At 48.6% G+C, this 26,094-nt stretch overlaps 1 protein-coding gene across 1 annotated transcript in view; it reads right to left on the bottom strand.

Annotated features, from left to right (window-relative positions):
• Positions 1-26,094, bottom strand: part of ehbp1 (EH domain binding protein 1) — a 344,316-nt gene that overhangs the window by 174,913 nt on the left and 143,309 nt on the right. Inside the window, 2 exon segments of the mRNA XM_090217692.1 lie at positions 3,529-3,577; positions 3,962-4,140. Of these exon segments, the coding sequence (XP_090073818.1) occupies positions 3,529-3,577; positions 3,962-4,140 (228 nt within the window).

Here is a 26,094-nt window from a genome sequence, read left to right on the forward strand (position 1 = left end):
TTACCTCTATCGTTGATGTTGCTACATTACCCCTATGTATCTCTCCTCTTGTTGATGTAGCTACATTACCTCTCATTATATCTCTTCTTGTTGATTTAGCTACATTACCTTTCTATTCTTGATGTAGCTACATTACCTCTACTTCTTTCTCTTGTTGATGTAGCTACATTACCTATCTCTACTCTCTCTTGGTGTTGCAGCTACATTACCTCTACCTCTTGTTGATGTAGCTACATTATGACTACTTCTCTCTTATTGGTGTAGCTACATTACCTCTACTTCTCACGACTCTTGTTGATGAAGCTCAATAACCTCTACCTCGCTTCTTGTTGATGTAGCTACATTGCTTCTTCTCTTGTTGATGTAGCTACATTACCTCCCTCTACTTCTCGCACCTGTAGTTGATGTAGCTACATTACCTCTCTCTTGTTGTGACTACATTAACCTCTCTCCTCATGTTGATGTGACTACATGACCGCTCTCTTGTTGTGACTACATTACCACTCTCCTCTTGTTGTGACTACATTACCGCTCTCCTCTTGTTGTGACTACATTACCACTCTCCTCTTGTTGTGACTACATTACCACTCTCCTCTTGTTGTGACTACATTAGCTCTCTCTTGTTGTGACTACATTACCGCTCTCCACTTGTTGTGACTACATTACCGATCTCCTCTTGTTGTGACTACATTACCTCTCTCCCATTGTTGATGTGACTACATTACCTCTCTCTCTCCTCTTGTTGTGGGTACATTACCTCTATCCTCTTGTTGCGGCTACATTACCTCTATCCTCTTGTTGTGGCTACATTACCTCTATCCTCTTGTTGCGGCTACATTACCTCTCTCCTATTGTTGTGACTACATTACCGCTCTCCTCTTGTTGTGACTACATTACCGCTCTCCTCTTGTTGTGACTACATTACCACTCTCCTCTTGTTGTGACTACATTAGCTCTCTCTTGTTGTGACTACATTACCGCTCTCCTCTTGTTGTGACTACATTACCGCTCTCCTCTTGTTGTGACTACATTACCTCTCTCCCATTGTTGATGTGACTACATTACCTCTCTCTCTCCTCTTGTTGTGACTACATTACCTCTATCCTCTTGTTGTGGCTACATTACCTCTCCTCTTGTTGCAGCTACATTACCTCTATCCTCTTGTTGTGGCTACATTACCTCTCTCCTCTTGTTGTGACTACACATTACCTCTATCCTCTTGTTGCAGCTACATTACCTCTATCCTCTTGTTGTGGCTACATTACCTCTATCCTCTTGTTGCGGCTACATTACCTCTCTCCTCTTGTTGTGGCTACATTACCTCTATCCTCTTGTTGTGGCTACATTACCTCTCTCCTCTTGTTGTGACTACATTACCTCTCTCCTCTTGTTGTGTTTACATTACCTCTCTCTTGTTGTGACTACATTACCTCTCTCATATTGTTGTGACTACATTACATCTCTCCTCTTGTTGTGACTACATTACCTCTCTACGTCTCACACCTCTTTCTCCTCCCCATACAGAAGTGTGGTAAGGTTTTTGGGACCAGGGAGTGTGTGTGTGTGTGTGTGTGTGTGAAAGCCTATTTGTCAGGCCCCGTCTCGCAGCAAATTCCTCAATGGGTTGAGAGGAGGAGAGGAGAGGAGGAACGAGAGAAGGGCTGAATGAAAGAAGGAAGAGAGCTGTAAACAGGATTACATCATTGCAAGGCCTGGTCCATGAAACCACACACACACCTAACATGTGTCCTCACCCACACAGGCATTTAACACGCATCTCACACACACACACACACACACACACACACACACACACACACACACACACACACACACACACACACACACACACACACACACACACACACACACACACACACACACACACACACACACACACACACACACACACACACACACACACGCACACACGCGGCAGGTCGTCTATTTATGATACTATACCTCTGAGGTGACTTTCCCTCTACCCCCCCACCCCCTAACTCTCCACCACATATCCTCTACTCCTCTGCCCCATATCCCTCCACCCCATATCCTCTAACCCTGCGCCCATATCCTCTAGCTCTCCAACCCTCTACCCCTCTGCCCCATATCCTCTACCCCTCCACCCCATACCCTCTACCTCACCAACCCTCCATCACATACCCTCTACCTCGCCAACGCTCCACCTCATACCCTCTACCTCGCCAACCCTCCACCTCATACCCTCTACCTCGCCAACCCTCCACCCCATCCCCTCTACCCCCCCTAACCCTCCGCCTCATACCCTCTACCTCTCCAACTCTCTTCCCCTCTACTTGTGTATGTGGACTAGAGGCGAGCAAGACAAAACTCCCCTCCCCTGATTAATGGTAGGTCACTAATGGTGTTATTCCCCTACAGGTCACTAATGGTGTTATTCCCCTACAGGACCAGTAATGGTGTTATTCCACTACAGGACCAGTAATGGTGTTATTCCCCTACAGGACCAGTAATGGTGTTATTCCTCTACAGGACCAGTAATGGTGTTATTCCTCTACAGGACCAGTAATGGTGTTATTCCTCTACGGGATCAGTAATGGTGTTATTCCTCTACAGGACCAGTAACGGTGTTATTCCACTACAGGACCAGTAACGGTGTTATTCCTCTACAGGACCAGTAATGGTGTTATTCCTCTACAGGACCAGTAATGGTGTTATTCCTCTACAGGACCAGTAATGGTGTTATTCCACTACAGGACCAGTAATGGTGTTATTCCACTACAGGACCAGTAATGGTGTTATTCCACTACAGGACCAGTAATGGTGTTATTCCACTACAGGACCAGTAATGGTGTTATTCCACTACAGGACCAGTAATGGTGTTATTCCTCTACAGGACCAGTAATGGTGTTATTCCACTACAGGACCAGTAATGGTGTTATTCCTCTACAGGACCAGTAATGGTGTTATTCCACTACAGGACCAGTAATGGTGTTATTCCACTACAGGACCAGTAATGGTGTTATTCCTCTACAGGACCAGTAATGGTGTTATTCCTCTACAGGACCAGTAATGGTGTTATTCCACTACAGGACCAGTAATGGTGTTATTCCTCTACAGGACCAGTATTTCCAGCACCAGGGCTGATACTGACACTTGGACAGGGAAGTGTCAACAACCTCTGCATAATCAGAACAGTTGCCTCTGTGTGTGTGTGTGTGTGTGTGTGTGTGTGTGTGTGTGTGTGTGTGTGTGTGTGTGTGTGTGTGTGTGTGTGTGTGTGTGTGTGGGTGTGTGTGTGTGTGTGTGTGAGAGAGTGTGTGAGTGTGTGAGTGTGTGAGTGTGTGTGTGTGTGAGAGTGTGAGAGTGTGAGAGTGTGAGAGTGTGTGTGTGTGTGTGTGTGTGTGTGTGTGTGTGTGTGTGTGTGTGTGTGTGTGTGTGTGTGTGTGTGTGTGTGTGTGTGTGTGTGTGTGTGTGTGTGTGTGTGTGTGTGTGTGTGTGTGTGTGTGTGTGTGTGTGTGTGTGTGGTTGTGAGCAGCAGACACTTACCTTTTTGTTGTTTTCCTTAATATCCTGAGGATTGAGGGTCTTGTAGTCTCTGGAGAGAACAGAGGAGAGGACACAACAGAGAGAGAGAGACAGAGAGAGACAGAGAGACAGAGAGAGAGGAGAGAGAGAGAGAGAGAGAGAGAGAGAGACAGAGACAGAGAGAGAGAGAGAGAGAGAGAGACAGAGAGAGAGAGAGGAGAGAGAGAGAGAGAGAGAGAGAGAGGGAAAGAGAGAGAGAGAGATTAGATATGCGTCACATGCAATGACATTAGAACTGTAACATGCAATTTCACAGCAGCTAAACTAATAGAGTGGAAACTACTAGAATAACACAGCTTGATGCTTTACCTTGTGCTCTCTTCTCTAGATAGATCATTAGGTTTTCCAGATGGACTCTTGAGTGAGTGTGTGTGTGTGTGTGTGTGTAACTCACATGTAATCAGGTCTGAAGTGATGGAGAAGGGCGCAGAATGCCAGGCCGTTCCTCCAGGATGTGGTGAAGTTGGTGATCTTGACTCCGCGGTAATTCTTTGTGACCTCACGGCACCAGGCCAGCAGGGATTGGCTAGCGTTGGGCTTCCCACCAAGCACTGGGCTCGGGATAGGACTGGGCTGTAGAGAGAGGGAGAGGGGGAGAGAGAGAGAGAACAATAGTGGGAAGAGGGAGTCAAAAGTTAGCACTTTTGACATTGATTTATCGTGTGACCTGAGTCTTATACAACATTGAATCGTTTCTTTCATGCCAATAATGTTCAACAACAAAGTTCACAATGTCTCATTTATCTTATCCAATTAGTTTTTTAATTAGGGGGCTGGATGGGCACATTGACTGACACACACACACACACACACACACACACACACACACACACACACACACACACACACACACACAGAGTAATAAGGGGTCAGACTCAAAGCTGCGTATGAGCGTGGATAATGTAAACATATTATTAATTAGCTCCGCCCTTTGAAGTTTTATCGGAACCCGGCTTAACCAATGGGAGGGTCCCGTAGCCCAGACGCCAAATCCCAACAAATCCACTCCCATCTGTCGGTCTCACCAGAACCAATGGAGCTCTAACTTTTCTAACTTGTTATGAATGGCGAGGGGGGGGGGGTTATTTCAGTAATGTTCATTTGGCTCTGGGTATTCACCCAAACAAAACACTGACACAAATGACACTGGTATATAATGGTGTTCACTAACCCTGGTCCTGGGGAGATGCAGGGCAGTGCAGGTTTTTGCTCTCGCCTAGCACTAAGACACTAGAGTACATAGAACCTTGATCAGATGAAGCTGGTATCTTCTGATGCAACATTTTGTCAAAGACCTGTTTTTCTACTTAACCAGAGTCAGACTGACTCACGGATACCATTTTTATGTCTTTGTGTGCAGTTTGAAGGAAGTTGAACGTCGTTTCCGGAGCCATTGCTAACTAGCGTTAGCGCAATGACTTGAAGTCTACAGGAACAGCTAGCACTATCCCTTTAAGTTCCTAGTGAGAGGTCTATGGTGGCTGGCAGTGGTAGCAGTCCATCTGGACAGAAACAGGCCTTCATATCGCTGCAATAGCTGAACTACCCCCTCTATTGGCCAGCCTGGAATATTGCTGGAGCGAGAGGGAGAGAGATGGAGGAAGAGAGAGGGAGAAGGAAAGGGGTGGAGGACGAGATGGAGGAGACAGGGAAGAGGGGGAGGAAGAGAGAGGGAGAAGGAAAGGGGTGGAGGACGAGATGGAGGAGACAGGGAAGAGGGGGAGGAAGAGAGAGGGAGAAGGAAAGGGGTGGAGGACGAGATGGAGGAGACAGGGAAGAGGGGGAGGAAGAGAGAGGGAGAAGGAAAGGGGTGGAGGACGAGATGGAGGAGACAGGGAAGAGGGGGAGGAAGAGAGAGGGAGAAGGAAATGGGTGGAGGACGAGATGGAGGAGACAGGGAAGAGGGGGAGGAAGAGAGAGGGAGAAGGAAAGGGGTGGAGGACGAGATGGAGGAGACAGGGAAGAGGGGGAGGAAGAGAGAGGGAGAAAGAAAGGGTTGGAGGACGAGATGGAGGAGACAGGGAAGAGGGGGAGGGGATTTGAGTTGACTGACAAGGGAGAAGTTAGGTGATTATGAGAGCTCTGTATAAACAGACACAAAGGAAGCCTCAGGCCGTGAGCGGGGGAGAGGGAGAGAGGAAGAAAGAGAGTGAGAGAGAAACACACTAAATGAGAACTAAACGTCTCCTAAATTAAACACTTCTTAGGGCTAGGCCCCTTCTTCACAATTTCCACCTGAATGACGTGGCCAAAGTATATGCTTTGGGCATGTCAGGATATGCATATAATTGGTACCATTGGAAAGAAAACACTTTGAAGTTTGTAGAAATGTTAAAATAATGTAGGAGAATATAACACAATAGATATGGTAGGAGAAAATCCAAAGAAAAACCAACCAGAATATATATATATTTTTTAGAGACCATGCTCTTACAATGGCAAGTATAAGGGCATGCTCAATTCTAGCTCCCAGGATGCAATTCCTATGGCTACCACAGGGTGTCAGCAGTCTATGTTTAAGGGGTCAGGCTTGTAACTTCCAAAACAAATAAGAAATATCAGTTTTAGTTCAGGGACAGTCTTGGAAATTTGTGTATGGACGCGACATGAAGACACCTGCTAAAATCGGTTTCCTATTGAACATACTTCTTTCTGTAAGAAATATTATAGTTTGATGACATTTTAGGGAATCTGAAGAGTAGATAGAAACATATTTTGACTGAAGTTTAGGGGTAGATTTTCGGATTCCTTTCTCTGCTCTGTTGAACGAGTGGATTACTCAAATCGATGGCGCCAACTAAACAGACTTTTTTGGGATATAAAGAAGGATTATGTCTAACGAAACGACTACATGTTATTGCTGTGACCCTTTGGATGACAAATCAGAGCAAGATTTTCAAAAAGTAAGTGAATATTTAATCGCTATTTGTGAATTTATGAAACCTGTGCCGGTTGAAAAATATTTTGATGTGGGGAACCGTCCTCAAACAATCGCATGGCATGCTTTCGCTTTAATAGCTACTGTAAATCGGACAGTGCAGTTAGATTAACAACAATTTAAGCTTTCAACCGATATAATACACTTGTATGTACCTAAATGTTTAATATCCATAATTTTTATGATTATTTATTTGAATTGCGCGGCCTCCAGTTTCACCGGAAGTTGTCCCGTTAGTGCGATGCCTTAGGGGGTCCTTCAGCATGGCCACAGAGTTAGGGGGTCCTTCAGCATGGCCACAGGGTTAGGGGGTCCTTCAGCATGGCCACAGGGTTAAAGTGTCCTTCAGCATCGCCACAGGGTTAAAGTGTCCTTCAGCATCGCCACAGGGTTAAAGTGTCCGTCAGCATCGCCACAGGGTTAGGGGGTCCCTCAGCATGGCCACAGGGTTACGGGGTCCCTCAGCATGGACACAGGGTTAGGGGGTCCTTCAGCATGGCCACAGGGTTAGGGGGTCCGTCAGCATCGCCACAGGGTTAGGGGGTCCCTCAGCATGGCAACAGGGTTAGGGGGTCCCTCAGCATGGCCACAGGTTTAGGGGGTCCTTCAGCATGGCCACAGGGTTAGGGGGTCCTTCAGCATCGCCACAGGGTTAGGGGGTCCTTCGGCATGGCCACAGGGTTAGGGGGTCCTTCAGCATGGCCACAGGGTTAGGGGGTCCTTCAGCATGGCCACAGGGTTAGGGGGTCCTTCAGCATGGCCACAGGGTTAGGGGGTCCTTCAGCATGGCCACAGGGTTAAAGTGTCCTTCAGCATGGCCACAGGGTTAGGGGATCCATCAGTGTTTTCTGTGTAATGATCATGCTGTGTAATCAGCTTCTTGATATGCCACACCTGTCAGGTGGATGGATTATCTTGGCAAAGGAGAAATGCTCCCTAACAGGGGATGTAAACAAATTAGTGTACAAAGTTTGAGAGAAATAATATTTTTGTGCTTATGAAACATTTCTGGGATCTTTTATTTCAGCTCATGAAACATGTTGTGTTTATATTTTAGTTGAGTCTCCATTTCGTCTTTGAACAACACTGGGAAAGGATTGAAGGCATTCTGTTGTACAGCTGACGAGGAATCCCCCTGGTCACTTTCACAACGTTGCGATGCTGTTCCACCCAGTTGTAAAGTACCTTCAGAAAGCATTCAGACCCCTGGACTTATTACCCACGTTGCCGTGTTACAACCTGAATTCAACATGGGTTAAATAGATGCTCTTCTCATCCATCTACACCCCATAATGACAAATATATATATTTTTTCTATAGAAATGTTTGCAAAAGTATTGAAAATTAAATACAGAAATATCTAATTTACATAAGTATTCACACCCCTAAGTCAAAATATGTTAAAATCACCTTTGGCAGAGATTACAGCTGAGTCTTTCTGGGTGAGTCACCTGCATTGAACAATATTTGACAGAAGTATTTCATTTTCAATATGTATTGACACTGCTAAGTCAGTTAGAATTAGGTGTGGCAGTGATTACAGCTGTGAGTCTTTCTGGGTAAGTCTCTAAGAGCTTTGCACACCTGGATTGTGCAACATTTGCCCATTATTCTTCTCAAAAATCTTCAAACTCTGTCAAGTTGGTTGTTGATCATTGCTACACAACTATTTTCAGGTCTTGACATAGATGTTCAAGTAGATTGAAGTCAAAACTGTAACTCGGCCACTCAGGAACATTTACTGTCATCTTGGTAAGCAACTCCTGTGTAGATTTGGCCTTGTGTTTTAGGTTATTGTCCTGCTGAAAGGTGAGTTGATCTCCCAGTGTTTGGTGAGGAGCCGACTGAACCGGGTTTCCCTCTAGAATTTTGTCTGTGCTTAGCTACATTCTGTTTATTTTTTTATCCTGAAAAACTCCCCAGTCCTTAACGATTACAAGCTTACCCATAACATGATGCAGCCACCACTATGCTAGAACATATGGAGAGTGGTACTCAGTGATGTGTTGTATTTGCCCCAAACATAGCACTTTGTATTCAGGACAAAAGAGTTAATTTCTTTGCCACATTTTCTTGCAGTATTACTTCAGTGCCTTGTTGCAAACAGGATGCATGTTTTGGAATATTTAAAAACATTTCTGTACAGGCTTGTTTTCACTCCGTTATTTAGTTTAGTATTGTGGAGTAGCTACGTTGTTGATCCGTCCTCAGTTATCTCCAATCACAGCCAATAAACTCTGTAACTGTTTTAAAGTCACCATTGGCCTCATGGTGAAATCCCTGAGCGGTTTCCTTCCTCTCCGGCAACCGAGTTAGGAAGGACACCTGTATCTGTGTAGTGACTGGGTGTATTGATACACCATCCAAAATGTAATTAATAACTTCAACATGCTCAATTGAATATTTGATAATAATTCCACTTTATCATAAAACATCTACATTTAATCCATTTTAAATTCAGGCTGGACAACAACATGTGGAAAAGGTCAAGGTGTGTGAATAGTTCTGAAGGCCACTGTATGTACTGTATTATAAACTGGGTGGTTTGAGCCCTGAATGTTGATTAGCTGACAGCCGTGGTATATCAGACCGTATTACCACGGGTATGACAAAACATTTATTTTTACTGCTCTTAATTACATTGGTAACCAGTTTATAATCGCAATAAGGCACCTCTGGGGGGGTGTGGCATATGGCCACGATATCACGGCTAAAGGCTGCATCCAGGCACTCCACGTTGTGTCGTGCTGAAGAACAGCCCTTAGCCGTGGTATATCGGCCATATACCACAACCCCCCTTGGGCCGTATTGCTTAATTCTAATCAAGAAGAGTGGAGGCTGTTATAGCAGCAATGGGGGGGACCAACTCCATATTTATGCCCCTGATTTTAGAATGAGATGTTCAACGAGCAGGTGTCCACATACTTTTGGTCATGTAGTTTATCATTCCTAGTACATCTAGTGTAAATTCTTCCAGTGAATACACACATAGATTGAATGACTTTGTTTCCTAAATCAAGTGTTACGTTCAGAGTGAAGGTTAGGATAGATAGACAGTCTCTTTGAACAGCCACCCAGGACAGATCTAGGGGTCGTCTAGGTGTGAGTCTCTGGTTCGTAGGGATGGGAACGGCCAGGGGCTTCATGATATCATCACCACACTGAAGTGCCCATTTTATATGCATGGCGATTGAATGGTGCTTGTTTAATAAAGTTCAGATCAAAGCTGAATCAATGTCTGGAAAGATCACTCAACGGTGAATTAGTATTCTACCACAGCCCTAACACACCGAGCCACAGCACAGTGTCACATTACAGCACGGCCAGAAACACCACCTCACGTCTGATGTGGGCTACACTCCCATGTACATTTCATATTTGATTTGATTTCATATGAATTAATATGAATGAATATATTCATCCACGTTGTCACATCTGATGTGGGCTACACTCCCATGTACATTTCATATTTGATTTGATTTCATATGAATTAATATGAATGAATATATTCAACCACGTTGTCACATCTGCCTGATTTGAGTCCAGCACTGAGGACCAGCAGTGAACAGTTGTTTCTTTAACAACAACAAAAAACGCTCGACCTGAGGGGGACTCGAACCCGTGGTTCCTGTAACCCAGAGAATCAGAGTTAAGAGCCTGAGGGGGACTCGAACCCGTGGTTCCTGTAACCCAGAGAATCAGAGTTAAGAGCCTGAGGGGGACTCGAACCCGTGGTTCCTGTAACCCAGAGAATCAGAGTTAAGAGCCTGAGGGGGACTCAAACCCGTGGTTCCTGTAACAGAGTTAAGAGCCTGAGGGGGACTCAAACCCGTGGTTCCTGTATCAGAGTTAAGAGCCTGAGGGGGACTCGAACCCGTGGTTCCTGTATCAGAGTTAAGAGCCTGAGGGGGACTCAAACCCGTGGTTCCTGTATCAGAGTTAAGAGCCTGAGGGGGACTCGAACCCGCGGTTCCTGTATCAGAGTTAAGAGCCTGAGGGGGACTCGAACTCGTGGTTTCCTGAATCAGAGTTAAGAGCCTGAGGGGGACTCGAACTCGTGGTTTCCTGAATCAGAGTTAAGAGCCTGAGGGGGACTCGAACTCGTGGTTTCCTGAATCAGAGTTAAGAGCCTGAGGGGGACTCGAACTCGTGGTTTCCTGAATCAGAGTTAAGAGCCTGAGGGGGACTCGAACTCGTGGTTTCCTGAATCAGAGTTAAGAGCCTGAGGGGGACTCGAACCCGTGGTTTCCTGAATCAGAGTTAAGAGCCTGAGGGGGACTCGAACCCGTGGTTCCTGTATCAGAGTTAAGAGCCTGAGGGGGACTCGAACCCGTGGTTCCTGTATCAGAGTTAAGAGCCTGAGGGGGACTCGAACCCGTGGTTCCTGTATCAGAGTTAAGAGCCTGAGGGGGACTCGAACCCGTGGTTCCTGTATCAGAGTTAAGAGCCTGAGGGGGACTCGAACCCGTGGTTCCTGTAACCCAGAGAATCAGAGTTAAGAGCCTGAGGGGGACTCGAACCCGTGATTCCTGTAACCCAGAGAATCAGAGTTAAGAGCCTGAGGGGGACTCGAACCCGTGGTTCCTGTAACCCAGAGAATCAGAGTTAAGAGCCTGAGGGGGACTCGAACCCGTGATTCCTGTAACCCAGAGAATCAGAGTTAAGAGCCTGAGGGGGACTCGAACCCGTGGTTCCTGTAACCCAGAGAATCAGAGTTAAGAGCCTGAGGGGGACTCGAACCCGTGATTTCCTGTATCAGAGTTAAGAGCCTTAGAGCTGCTGAACGCCACTCGGCAGTGATGTCACCCGTTTGACTTGTTTTCTACTGTGTACCTATTGTACAGACGTCCTTTATTCACTAAAAGCACATGGACTGTGTGTCAAACGGCTAAGCAACAGCTTGTCATATGTGGAGAAAACATGCAATTAGAATTGGTTCAACCTTTAGTAGCTAGTACCCATCATGCAACACATCGGTAGTTGTGACAGACCCAAGTGGAACAAAAGTAAACCTCCACTTTGGATGTTTATAAAATTCCTCTGGTGGCCGAGTTGAACCATTTCAAGAAATGCTTTGTTGATTTGTGGAGAAAAAAAGTTGGAAGATATTTGATAGGCTGATTGAGGAAGATGTTCCAGGAAATAATGACTGCCCCCTGGGGAGGTTAGCATAGGGCTAACGTGTGGCAGGTTACCTGATGGGACCAGCTACAATGTAGTGAGCGTTCTATCACGTGACACGACGTCAATGACTTGGCTGATGCCTAAACTTAACCTTGACCTTAAACTTGTTCTAATGTTGGTAAGTATGACCTCTGTATGACCCCTGTATGTCTGCTGTAGAGGAACAGAGGAATTGGTTGGTAAGCTGGTAAGTATGACCCCTGTATATCTGCTGTAGAGGAACAGATGAATTGGTTGGTAAGCTGGTAAGTATGACCCCTGTATGACCCTGTATGTCTGCTGCAGAGGAACAGAGGAATTGGTTGGTAAGCTGGTAAGTATGACCCCTGTATGACCCTGTATGTCTGCTGTAGAGGAACAGAGGAATGGGTTGGTAAGCTGGTAAGTATGACCCCTGTATGACCCTGTATGTCTGCTGTAGAGGAACAGAGGAATGGGTTGGTAAGCTGGTAAGTATGACCCCTGTATGACCCTGTATGTCTGCTGCAGAGGAACAGAGGAATTGGTTGGTAAGCTGGTAAGTATGACCCCTGTATGACCCTGTATGTCTGCTGTAGAGGAACAGAGGAATGGGTTGGTAAGCTGGTAAGTATGACCCCTGTATGACCCTGTATGTCTGCTGTAGAGGAACAGAGGAATGGGTTGGTAAGCTGGTAAGTATGACCCCTGTATGACCCCTGTATGTCTGCTGCAGAGGAACAACAGAGAAGCTAGTTTTTGGTGCTACAGTGGCAAGACAAAGTATGTGAGCCCTGTGGAATGACCTGGATTTCTGCATAAATTGTTCATCAAATGTGATCTGATCTTCATCTTAGTCACAACAACAGACAAACACAGTCTGCTTAAAAATAATAACACACCAAGTAGTGTATGTTTCTTGTCTATGTTGAATACATCATTTAAACATTCACACTGTAGGTTGGGAAAAGTATGTGAACCCCAAGGCTAATGACTTCTCCAAAAGCTAAGTGGAGTCAGGAGTCAGCTAACCTGGAGTCCAATGAATGAGACGAGATTGGAGATGTTGGTTGGAGCTGCCCTGCCCTTTTAAAAAACGTGTTCTATTCACAAGAAGCATTGCCTGACGTGAACCATGCCTCGAACAAAAGACATCTCAGAAGTATCTCTAAAAGCCTTGATGTTCATCAGTCCACAGGAAGACAAATTGTCTATGAATGGAGAAAGTTCAGCACTGTTGCTACTCTCCCTAGGAGCGGCCGTCCTGCAAAGATGACTGCAAGAGCACATTGCAGAATGCTCAATGAGGTTAAGAAGAATCCTAGAGTGTCAGCTAAAGACTTTACAGAAATCTCTGGAACATGCTAACATCTCTGTTGACGAGTCTACTATACATAAAACACTAAACAAGAAGCCACTGCTGTCCCATAAAAACATTGCTGCACGTCTGAAGTTTGCAAAAGAGCATCTGGATGTTCCACAGCGCTACTGGCAAAATATTATGTGGACAGATGAAACTACAGTTGAGTTGTTTGGAAGGAACACACAACACTATGTGTGGAGAAAAAAAGGGACAGCACACCAACATCAAAACCTCATCCCAACTGAGAAGTCTGGTGGAGGGAGCATCATGGTTTGGAGCTGCTTTGCTGCCTCAGGCCCTGGACAGCTTGCTATCATCAGTGGAAAAATGAATTCCCAAGTTTATCAAGACATTTTGCAGGAGAATGTTAGACTATCTGTCCGCCAATTGAAGCTCAACAGAAGTTGGGTGATGCAACAGGACAACAACCCAAAACACCGAAATAAATCAACAACAGAATGTCTTGAACAGAAGAAGATACGCCTTCTGGAGTGGCCCAGTCAGAGTCCTGACCTTCTGGAGTGGCCCAGTCAGAGTCCTGACCTTCTGGAGTGGCCCAGTCAGAGTCCTGACCTTCTGGAGTGGCCCAGTCAGAGTCCTGACCTTCTCGAGTGGCCCAGTCAGAGTCCTGACCTTCTGGAGTGGCCCAGTCAGAGTCCTGACCTTCTGGAGTGGCCCAGTCAGAGTCCTGACCTTCTGGAGTGGCTCAGTCAGAGTCCTGACCTCAACCCAATTGAGATGCTGTGACATGACCTCAAGAGAGCAGTTCACACCAGACATCCCAAGAATATTGCTGAACTGAAACAGTTTTGTAAAGAGGAATGGTCCAAAATTACTCCTGACCGTTGTGCAGGTCTGATCTGCAACTACAGAAAACATTTGGTTGAGGTTATTGCTGCCAAAGGAGGGTCAACCAGTTATTAAATCCAAGGGTTCACATATTTTTCCACCCTGTACTGTGAATGTTTACACAGTGTGTTCAATAAAGACATGAAAACATATCATTGTTTGTGTGTTATTAGTTTAAGCAGACTGCGTTTGTCTATTGTCGTGACTTAGATGAAGATCAGATCAAATTTTATGACCAATTTATGCAGAAATCCAGGTATTTCCAAAAGGTTCACATACTTTTCCTGGCCATTGTACGTGCTCAAAACATGTTGGCTCGCTATTTAAAACATTTCAAAAGAGGATGGAGAACAAGCTACAGGCCACGGACGCTAGCTACAGGCCACGGACGCCAGCTACAGGCCACGGACGCCAGCTACAGGCCACGGACGCTAGCTACAGGCCACGGACGCTAGCTACAGGCCACGGACGCCAGCTACAGGCCACGGACGCCAGCTACAGGCCACGGACGCCAGCTACAGGCCACGGACGCCAGCTACAGGCCACGGACGCTAGCTACAGGCCACGGACGCTAGCTACAGGCCACGGACGCCAGCTACAGGCCACGGACGCCAGCTACAGGCCACGGACGCCAGCTACAGGCCACGGACGCCAGCTACAGGCCACGGACGCCAGCTACAGGCCACGGACGCCAGCTACAGGCCACGGACGCTAGCTACAGGCCACGGACGCCAGCTACAGGCCACGGACGCTAGCTACAGGCCACGGACGCTAGCTACAGGCCACGGACGCTAGCTATAGGCCACGGACACTAGCTACAGGCCACGGATGCTAGCTACAGGCCACAAACGCTAGCTGATGTGTCTATAGCATTTTCTTCTATACCTGGAGTCTCAGTATGTGTTTTTGTGTGTCTGTGTGAAAGCTTCTTCTGCAGCGTCAAGGGAAACCAAGGTGAAACAGTTTACAGGGAAACTCTCATGGCACCTTGTTACCTCAGTGTCTCCTTCAAGCTCTTTCTCTCAGCGCAGAGAGGCAGGGAGAGCCGGAGGGACAGGGAGAGCCGGAGGGGCAGGGAGACACTTGACATTTCCGGCTCGTCTTTAAAGAGGACCTTAACCTTTCCCAACATCCATACAACCACACGTTTTAGACGGCCCAAACAATGCCTGATGGGCCACTCAGAACAGGAATAAATAAGAGAAAACAACAAGCATAGCAAGATGATAGGGAGCGTGACAATAAGTCATTTAATAAATTAGGTGGAAATATTAATTTGAGGGGAAATAGTTTGAAGGAGATTAGCTGGAGTCCACTTGACTAGACTAATGTTTATGACAGCGTTGTAATCCCTCTACTATTTTAACAACTCCATGAATGTGGTTTCTCACACCTCAGCAGTGTGTGTTTGTGTAATTAATGTAAACTAAAGTCATTCACCCCCCCAGGCAGTCAGTTGATCAGGCAGGAGGGCAGTCAGTTGATCAGGCAGGCAGGCAGTCAGTCAGTTGATCGGGCAGTCAGTCAGTTGATCAGGCAGGCAGTCAGTCAGTCAGTCAGTCGATCAGGCAGACAGTCAGTCGATCAGGCAGACAGACAGTCAGTCGATCAGGCAGACAGTCGATCAGGCAGCGATCAGGCAGACAGTCAGTCGATCAGGCAGACAGACAGTCGATCAGGCAGACAGACAGTCGATCAGGCAGACAGTCAGTCGATCAGGCAGACAGACAGTCAGTCGATCAGGCAGACAGACAGTCAGTCGATCAGGCAGACAGACAGTCAGCTTCCTCCTGAGGCCATCTTTCTCCTTTCAAGTGATGTTAAAGTAGCTGTGTAATTTCAGGTCCATAATTACCTGGGATTAGAGACCAGGTGGTATTAAAGCAACTACAACACAACACACTCTAGCAGAAAGAGACACACACACACACACACTCTAGCAGAGAGAGACACACACACACACACACACTCTAGCAGAGAGAGACACACACACACACACACTCTAGCAGAGAGAGACACACACACACACACACTCTAGCAGAGAGAGACACACACACACACACTCTAGCAGAGAGAGACACACACACACACACTCTAGCAGAGAGAGACACACACACACACACACACTCTAGCAGATAGAGACACACATACACCAGCGCAACACACACACACACACACACTCTAAGAGGCCTTTAGACCGCGAGAGACAGGGAGTAGCATCGAGTGAGAGAAAACACACACTACAACAAAAGGTTTAACCACAAAAAATATTCACTCACTGCAGAGGCAAAGAACAGGGTGTGTGTGTGTGTGTGTGTGTGTGTGTGTGTGTGTAAAGCACACAGCTATGAGACCCCCAGTGACCCCTATCAATAATAATGCATTCTACTCTATAAACATGAACATTGTCATTTATAAACCAACGTTGTGTTTTTAGACCACAGAGAGATAAAGGTACACAGATGGATTCATACAGTTAAACATCAGACAGTCAATAACAGAACAAACAGCATATCTGTCTCCACAAAAACACACATTTCCTTAAGACACAAGGATGTGAGGGGAGAGACACAATTTATCAAACGGGATGGTGTCTCGCCCAAAGCAAAGTGTGTGTGTGTGTGTGTATGTGTGTGTGTGTGTGTGTGTGTGTGTGTAATAGAATTGACACATCTATGTTTCTGGGCTCGGGGGTAGGATTAGAGAAAACCTCCGCCTCGACCCAACAAACATTCCATAGTAAAAAAATGAAAAGAAAACCTTCATTACAAAACCCCTCCTGCTATCACACACACACACACACACACACACACACACACACACACACACACCTTACAGCGCTGTGGAGCGTCGGGCCAAAAATACAACCCGACAGACAAGAGATTCCATTATTTCTGACGCCTCGGTGTCAACAACCAAAGCACATCCGGCGGGGCGGCCGAGGGGGGTAGGGAGGAGAGAGGAGAGGAGGAGAGGAGAGGAGAGGAGGAGAGAGGATAGGGGTAGGGAGGAGAGGGCTAGGGAGGAGAGGGGTAGGGAGGAGAGGGGTAGGGAGGAGAGAGGAGAGGAGGAGAGAGGAGAGGAGGAGAGAGGAGAGGAGAGGAGAGAGGAGAGGAGGAGAGGGGTAGGGAGGAGAGAGGAGAGGAGGAGAGAGGAGAGAGGAGAGGAGGAGAAATGAGAAGAGGAGGAGAGGAGAGGAGGGGGGTAGGGAGGAGAGAGGAGAGGAGGAGAGAGGAGAGGAGAGGAGGGGGGTAGGGAGGAGAGAGGAGAGGAGGAGAGGAGGAGAGAGGAGAGGAGGAGAGAGGAGAGGGGTAGGGAGGAGAGAGGAGAGGAGGAGTGGAGAGGAGGGGGGTAGGGAGGAGAGAGGAGAGGAGGAGAGAGGAGAGGAGGAGAGGGGAGAGGGGTAGGGAGGAGAGAGGAGAGAGGAGAGGAGGAGAGGAGAGGAGGGGGTAGGGAGGAGAGAGGAGAGGAGGAGAGGAGAGGAGGGGGGTAGGGAGGAGAGAGGAGAGGAGGAGAGGAGAGGAGGGGGGTAGGGAGGAGAGAGGAGAGAGGAGAGGAGGAGAGAGGAGAGGAGGAGAGAGGAGAGGAGAGGAGAGGAGGGGGGTAGGGAGGAGAGAGGAGAGGAGGAGAGAGGAGAGGAGGGGGGTAGGGAGGAGAGAGGAGAGGGGAGAGGAGAGAAGGAGAGGAGAGGAGGGGGGTAGGGAGGAGAGGAGGAGAGAGGAGAGAGGAGAGGAGGAGAGAGGAGAGGAGAGGAGAGGAGTAGGGAGGAGAGAGGAGAGGAGGAGAGAGGAGAGGAGTAGGGAGGAGAGAGGAGAGGAGGAGAGAGGAGAGGGAGGAGAGAGGAGAGGAGGAGAGAGGAGAGGGAGGAGAGAGGAGAGAGGATAGGAGGAGAGAGGAGAGGGAGGAGAGAGGAGAGGGGTAGGGAGGAGAGAGGTAGGGAGGAGAGAGGAGAGGAGGAGAGAAGAGAGGAGAGGAGGAGAGAGGTAGGGAGGAGAGGAGAGGGAGGGGAGAGGAGAGGAGGGGGAAGGGAGGAGAGGAGGGGGAAGGGAGGAGAGAGGAGAGAGGAGAGGGGTAGGGAGGAGAGGAGGAGAGAGGAGGGGGTAGGGAGGAGAGAGGAGAGGAGGAGAGAGGAGAGGAGGAGGGTAGGGAGGAGAGGAGGAGAGAGGAGAGGGAGGAGAGGAGGAGAGAGGAGAGGAGAGGAGGAGAGAGGAGAGGGAGGAGAGGAGGAGAGAGGAGAGAGGAGAGGAGGAGAGGAGAGGGGTAGGGAGGAGAGAGGAGAGGAGGGGGAGAGGAGAGGGAGGGGAGAGGAGAGAGGAGAGAGGAGAGGGGAGAGGAGAGGGAGGGGAGAGGAGAGAGGAGAGGGGAGAGGGAAGGGAGAGGATAAGGCAACGCTAATCTAACATAATAATGTCAAAGCACCAGGAATGCTATAGAATACAGGACTATCTGAGAGTCAGAAGTAGAATACGTCATGTAGGACTATCTGAGAGTCAGAAGTAGAATACATCATGTAGGACTATCTGAGTCAGAAGTCACACAGAGAAAGGGCCACCACAGAGAAAAAGGGCCACCACAGAGAAAGGGCCACCACAGAGAAAAAGGGCCACCACAGAGAAAGGGCCACCACAGAGAAAGGGCCACCACAGAGAAAGGGCCACCACAGAGAAAGGGCCACCACAGAGAAAGGGCCACCACAGAGAAAGGGCCACCACAGAGAAAGGGCCACCACAGAGAAAGGGCCACCACAGAGAAAGGGCCACACAGAGAAAGGGCCACACAGAGAAAGGGCCACCACGGAGAAAGGGCCACCACAGAGAAAAAGGGCCACCACAGAGAAAGGGCCACAGAGAAAGGGCCACCACAGAGAAAGGGCCACCACAGAGAAAGGGCCACCACAGAGAAAGGGCCACCACAGAGAAAGGGCCACCACAGAGAAAGGGCCACCACAGAGAAAGGGCCACCACAGAGAAAGGGCCACCACAGAGAAAGGGCCACCACGGAGAAAGGGCCACCACGGAGAAAGGGCCACCACGGAGAAAGGGCCACCACGGAGAAAGGGCCACCACGGAGAAAGGGCCACCACGGAGAAAGGGCCACCACGGAGAAAGGGCCACCACGGAGAAAGGGCCACCACGGAGAAAGGGCCACCACGGAGAAAGGGCCACCACGGAGAAAGGGCCACCACGGAGAAAGGGCCACACAGAGAAAGGGCCACCACAGAGAAAGGGCCACCACAGAGAAAGGGCCACCACAGAGAAAGGGCCACACAGAGAAAGGGCCACCACAGAGAAAGGGGCACCACAGAGAAAGGGGCACACGGAGAATGGGCCACCACGGAGAAAGGGCCACCACGGAGAAAGGGCCACCACGGAGAAAGGGCCACCACGGAGAAAGGGCCACCACGGAGAAAGGGCCACCACGGAGAAAGGGCCACCACGGAGAAAGGGCCACCACGGAGAAAGGGCCACCACGGAGAAAGGGCCACCACAGAGAAAGGGCCACCACAGAGAAAGGGCCACCACAGAGAAAGGGCCACCACAGAGAAAGGGCCACCACAGAGAAAGGGCCACCACAGAGAAAGGGCCACCACAGAGAAATGGCAACCACAGAGAAAGGGCAACCACAGAGAAAGGGCCACCACAGAGAAAGGGCCAGGGCAAACTGATCAGGATCTCATAAAGGCCCTTTCTCTGTGGTGGCCCTTTCTCTGTGGTGGACCTTTCTCAGTGGTGGCTGAAAGGGCCACAGAGAGAAAGGGCCACCACAGAGAAAGGGCCACACAGAGAAAGGGCCACCACAGACAAAGGGCCACACAGACAAAGGGCCACACAGAGAAAGGGCCACCACGGAGAAAGGGCCACAGAGAGAAAGGGCCACCACAGAGAAAGGGCCACACAGAGAAAGGGCCACACAGAGAAAGGGCCACCACAGAGAAAGGGCCACCACAGAGAAAGGGCCACCACAGAGAAAGGGCCACACAGAGAAAGGGCCACCACAGAGAAAGGGGCACACAGAGAAAGGGCCACACAGAGAAAGAGCCACCACAGAGAAAGGGCCACAGAGAGAAAGGGCCACCACAGAGAAAGGGCCACCACAGAGAAAGGGCCACACAGAGAAAGGGCCACCACAGAGAAAGGGACACCACAGAGAAAGGGACACCACAGAGAAAGGGCCACACAGAGAAAGGGCCACCACAGAGAAAGGGCCACACAGAGAAAGGGCCACACAGAGAAAGGGCCACCACAGAGAAAGGGCCACCACAGAGAAAGGGCCACCACAGAGAAAGGGCCACACAGAGAAAGGGCCACACAGAGAAAGGGCCACACAGAGAAAGGGCCACACAGAGAAAGGGCCACACAGAGAAAGGGCCACCACAGAGAAAGGGCCACACAGAGAAAGGGCCACACAGAGAAAGGGCCACCACAGAGAAAGGGCCACACAGAGAAAGGGCCACACAGAGAAAGGGCCACCACAGAGAAAGGGCCACCACAGAGAAAGGGCCACCACAGAGAAAGGGCCACCACAGAGAAAGGGCCACCACAGAGAAAGGGCCACCACAGAGAAAGGGCCACCACAGAGAAAGGGCCACCACATAGAAAGTGCCACCACAGAGAAAGGGCCCACACAGAGAAAGGGCCACACAGAGAAAGGGCCACCACAGAGAAAGGGCCACCACAGAGAAAGGGCCACCACAGAGAAAGGGCCACCACAGAGAAAGGGCCACCACAGAGAAAGGGCCACCACAGAGAAAGGGCCAGGGCAAACTGATCAGGATCTCATAAAGGCCTGTACCCTGGGACGAGTCAGAGAGAGAGAACAGGGAGAGGCTTCCCTTTCTGATCAGACTCCTCCCTCTTCCTCTCCTCTCACACCTCTCTTCTCCCTCCTCTCACAACCTCTCCTCCCTCCTTTCTTTTTCCTTCCGTTGTCATAGTGTTCCTGGCTTCCCAGCCCTCCTCCCTCCCTTGGTCTCTCCCCTCCTCTCCTCTCTTTCTCCTTTCCTCACCTCTGCCCCTCCATCTCTCCTTTCCTCCTCTCCTCACCTCTGCCCCTCTTAACCTCATCTCCTCTGCCCTTCCCTCCTTTCCTCACCTCTGCCCCTCCATCCCTCCTCTCCCCCCTCCTAACCTCATCTCCTCTGCCCCCTCCTAACCTCATCTCCCCCCCCCCCCTCATTTCCTCACCTCTGCCCCTCCATCCCTCCTCTCCCCCCTCCTAACCTCATCTCCTCTGCCCCCTCCTAACCTCACCTCCTCTCCCCCCTCCTTTCCTCACCTCTGCCCCTCCATCCCTCCTCTCCTCTGCTCCCTCCTTCATGTTTCTCCTCCTGTCCTGTCTGTTGAGGTATGTTTATTCTGATCAGGCCCTGCATAGCGTCACAGGGGTGACTTTGTAATTATGTTCATTTTAATTGGCTTCCTGCTATCACCCCTCTCATCACTTATGAGTCCACGCCGCCCGCCCCGGACAATGCATGGGGCCCTGCATTGCTGCTGTGTGTGTGTGTGTTGGTGTGTGTGTGTGGGGCCTACGTCAAGTAGACACACACACCACCCCCCTCCACACCACCCTCTCCAACCTCTTTACCTGCAGAGCATAATTCCATCAGGAAGTGCCTCCTTCCTTAATGAGTTTTCCCATCCGTTAGCAGCAGCTTAGATTCATTGATAAACGTTGTGGTTATCGGGGGACGATCGGTGACCTCCTGCACCCCTAATTTGTTTGTGGAAGACGGCAGTTAAAAGGAGATTAATGGGCTATAGATTTATGACTGAGGGCCCAGGACCACCATCCTACCATCCAGTTATAAACCCTCCTTCACTTATTCATCCATGAAGAGGAGGAGGAGGAGGCAGAGGAGGAGGAGGAGGAGGGGGAGGCAGAGGGGAAGGAGGAAGAGGAGGAAGAGGCAGAGGAGGAGGGGAAGGAGGAAGAGGAGGGGAAGGAGGAAGAGGAGGAAGAGGCAGAGGAGGAGGAAGAGGCAGAGGCAGAGGAGGAGAAGGAGGAGGAGGAAGAGGCAGAGGAGGAAGAGGCCGAGGAGGAGGAGGAAGAGGCCGAGGAGGAGGAGGAAGAGGCAGAGGAAGGAGGAGGAGAAGGAGGAGGAGGAGGAAGAGGCAGAGGAGGAAGAGGCCGAGGAGGAGGAGGCAGAGGAAGGAGGAGGCAGAGGAAGGAGGAGGAGGAGGCAGAGGAAGGAGGAGGAGGAGGCAGAGGAAGGAGGAGGAAGAGGCAGAGGAGGAAGAGGCAGAGGAGGAGGAGGAAGAGGCAGAGGAGGAGGAGGAAGAGGCAGAGGAGGAAGGAGGAGGAAGAGAAAGGTGGGCTGAGAGGGGTTTGCCATCTCCTTCAACATCCATACAGACCATTTGTTGTGTGGAGAGACAGAGAGTCACACACACACACACACACACACACACACAGGGGGATTGTACATTAGGAAGGAGAGCTGTTTTTCCTGCTGCTGGTAGTGTTGTTGTTTATCTCTAACAGGATCATCCCAGCTCCTCCATATTGTAAACATCCACAGCAGCCACCCCCTCTAACTCTCTCAGCCAAAGCTCATTTGTTAAGGCGTGAGTGTGGGTAATACCTCCTCTGACAAGCTAAAGCCAGCGCTTCCACCACATTATAGCCTGTTACACGTTGGCAGAGAGAGCCAACGAACCAACGAGCGTCGTGCACATCTGGCAACAACCGTCGCTACCACCCTTTGTCTATACCACCTCTGAATACGTTATTTCATGTTGTTCAGGGAAGGTTTTAGCATTTGCAAGGCTGTGGATGTAGAGTAGAACAGGCCTGGAGAGAGAACCAGGAAGTTCTGCATGGCTACGGATGTAGAGTAGAGTAGAACAGGCATGGAGAGAGAACCAGGAAGTTCTGCATGGCTATGGATGTAGAGTAGAACAGGCCTGGAGAGAGAACCAGGAAGTTATGCATGGCTGTGGATGTAGAGTAGAACAGGCCTGGAGAGAGAACCAGGAAGTTCTGCACGGCTATGGATGTAGAGTAGAACAGACCTGGAGAGAGAACCAGGAAGTTCTGCATGTGTAAACAGCCAACAATGCAGAGTGACTCGACGCTGAAGCACTTATGTGCTGTTCTAGACAGGATGTCTGACATGTTCTGATGATATGTACAGTGCCATGGACACGCCTACTCATTCAAGGGTTTTTCATTCATTTTACTATTTTCTCCATTGTAGAATAATAGTGAATACATCAAAACTATGGAATCATGTAGTAACCAAAAAAAAAGTGTTAAACAAATCTAAATATATTTTATATTTGAGATTCTTCAAAGTAGCCACCCTTTGCCTTGATGACAGCTTTGCACACTCTTGGCATTCTCTCAACCAGCGTCATGAGGTAGTCACCTGGAATGCATTTCGATTAGCAGGTGTGCCTTGTTAAAAGTAAATGTGTGGAATTTCTTTCCTTCTTGATGTGTTTGGACCAGTCAGTTGTGTTGTGACAAGGTAGGTGGGGTATACAGAAGATAGCCCTGTTCGGTAAAAGACCAAGTCCATATTATAGCAAGAACAGCTCAAAAAAGCAAAGAGAAACGACAGTCCATTACTTTAAGATATGAAGGTCAGTCAATACGGAACATTTCAAGAACTTTGAAAGTGTCTTCAAGCAAAAACCATCAAGAGCTATGATGAACCTGGTTCCCCTGAGGACCGTCACAGGAATGGAAGACCCAGAGTCACCTCTGCTGCAGAGGATACGTTCATTAGAGTTAACTGCACCCACTTGCAGCCCAAATAATTGCTTCACAGAGTTTAAGTAACAGACACTTCTCAACATCAACTGTTCAGAGGAGACTGTGTGAATCAGGCCTTCATGGTCGAATTGCTGCAAAGAAACCACAACTAAAGGACACCAGTAAGAACAAGAGACTTGCTTGGGCCAAGAAACACGAGCAATGGACATTAGACCGGTGGAAATCTGTCCTTTCGTCTGATGAGTCCAAATTTGAGATTTTTGGTTCCAACCGCCGTGTCTGTGTGAGACGCTGACTGGGTGAACGGATGATCTTCACATGTCTATTTCCCACCGTGAAGCATGGAGGAGGTGGTGTGATGGTGCTTTGTTGGTGACACTGTCTGTGATACACCCTCCCATCTGGTTTGGGCTTAGTGGGACTATAATCTGGGACTATAAAGGGCTATTTGACCAAGGAGAGTGATGGAGTGCTGCATCAGATGACCTGGCCTCCACAATCACCCGACCTCAACCCAATTGAGATGGTTTGGGATGAGTTGGACTGCAGAGTGAAGGAAAAGCAACCAACAAGTGGGGGGGAGAAGACAGGGAGGGGGGAGAGGGACAGGACGGGGAGGGGAGGGGAGGGACGGGACGAGGGGAGATCAATAGGTCAGGATGCAGTCTTTGAAATTTGTTGTTTTCACCTGATGGAACGCCTGACACATAAAGGAGATGAGAGGAACAACCACTCAGGTTAATGACAGACAGGCCACATCACACTCCACTCTACCAGGAAATAGAGTGGAAAGGAGGACATGAAAAAAAATATGCTACTTTTTAGAAGCTATTGACCCAGGAGGAATGGACTGATGATGAAACTAGATGATTCCACCCAGACTGTTAGAGGACTGATGAAACTAGATGATTCCATCCAGACTGTTAGAGGACTGATGAAACTAGATGATTCCACCCAGACTGTTAGAGGACTGATGAAACTAGATGATTCCACCCAGACTGTTAGAGGACTGATGAAACTAGATGATTCCACCCAGACTGTTAGAGGAATGGACTGATGAAACTAGATGATTCCACCCAGACTGTTAGAGGAATGGACTGATGAAACTAGATGATTCCACCCAGACTGTTAGAGGAATGGACTGATGAAACTAGATGATTCCACCCAGACTGTTAGAGGACTGATGAAACTAGATGATTCCACCCAGACTGTTAGAGGAATGGACTGATGATGAAACTAGATGATTCCACCCAGACTGTTAGAGGACTGATGAAACTAGATGATTCCACCCAGACTGTTAGAGGAATGGACTGATGAAACTAGATGATTCCATCCAGACTGTTAGAGGAATGGACTGATGAAACTAGATGATTCCATCCAGACTGTTAGAGGAATGGACTGATGAAACTAGATGATTCCACCCAGACTGTTAGAGGAATGGACTGATGATGAAACTAGATGATTCCACCCAGACTGTTAGAGGAATGGACTGATGAAACTAGATGATTCCATCCAGACTGTTAGAGGAATGGACTGATGAAACTAGATGATTCCACCCAGACTGTTAGAGGAATGGACTGATGATGAAACTAGATGATTCCACCCAGACTGTTAGAGGAATGGACTGATGAAACTAGATGATTCCACCCAGACTGTTAGAGGAATGGACTGATGATGAAACTAGATGATTCCACCCAGACTGTTAGAGGACTGATGAAACTAGATGATTCCACCCAGACTGTTAGAGGACTGATGAAACTAGATGATTCCACCCAGACTGTTAGAGGACTGATGAAACTAGATGATTCCACCCAGACTGTTAGAGGACTGATGAAACTAGATGATTCCACCCAGACTGTTAGAGGAATGGACTGATGAAACTAGATGATTCCACCCAGACTGTTAGAGGAATGGACTGATGAAACTAGATGATTCCATCCAGACTGTTAGAGGAATGGACTGATGAAACTAGATGATTCCACCCAGACTGTTAGAGGAATGGACTGATGATGAAACTAGATGATTCCACCCAGACTGTTAGAGGAATGGACTGATGAAACTAGATGATTCCATCCAGACTGTTAGAGGAATGGACTGATGAAACTAGATGATTCCACCCAGACTGTTAGAGGAATGGACTGATGATGAAACTAGATGATTCCACCCAGACTGTTAGAGGAATGGACTGATGAAACTAGATGATTCCACCCAGACTGTTAGAGGAATGGACTGATGATGAAACTAGATGATTCCACCCAGACTGTTAGAGGACTGATGAAACTAGATGATTCCACCCAGACTGTTAGAGGACTGATGAAACTAGATGATTCCACCCAGACTGTTAGAGGACTGATGAAACTAGATGATTCCACCCAGACTGTTAGAGGACTGATGAAACTAGATGATTCCACCCAGACTGTTAGAGGAATGGACTGATGAAACTAGATGATTCCACCCAGACTGTTAGAGGACTGATGAAACTAGATGATTCCACCCAGACTGTTAGAGGAATGGA

The sequence above is a fragment of the Oncorhynchus mykiss genome, chromosome 23 (genome assembly GCF_057628025.1).
Source record: "Oncorhynchus mykiss isolate SJ-2025 chromosome 23, ASM5762802v1, whole genome shotgun sequence".
Taxonomy (NCBI): Eukaryota; Metazoa; Chordata; class Actinopteri; order Salmoniformes; family Salmonidae; genus Oncorhynchus; species Oncorhynchus mykiss.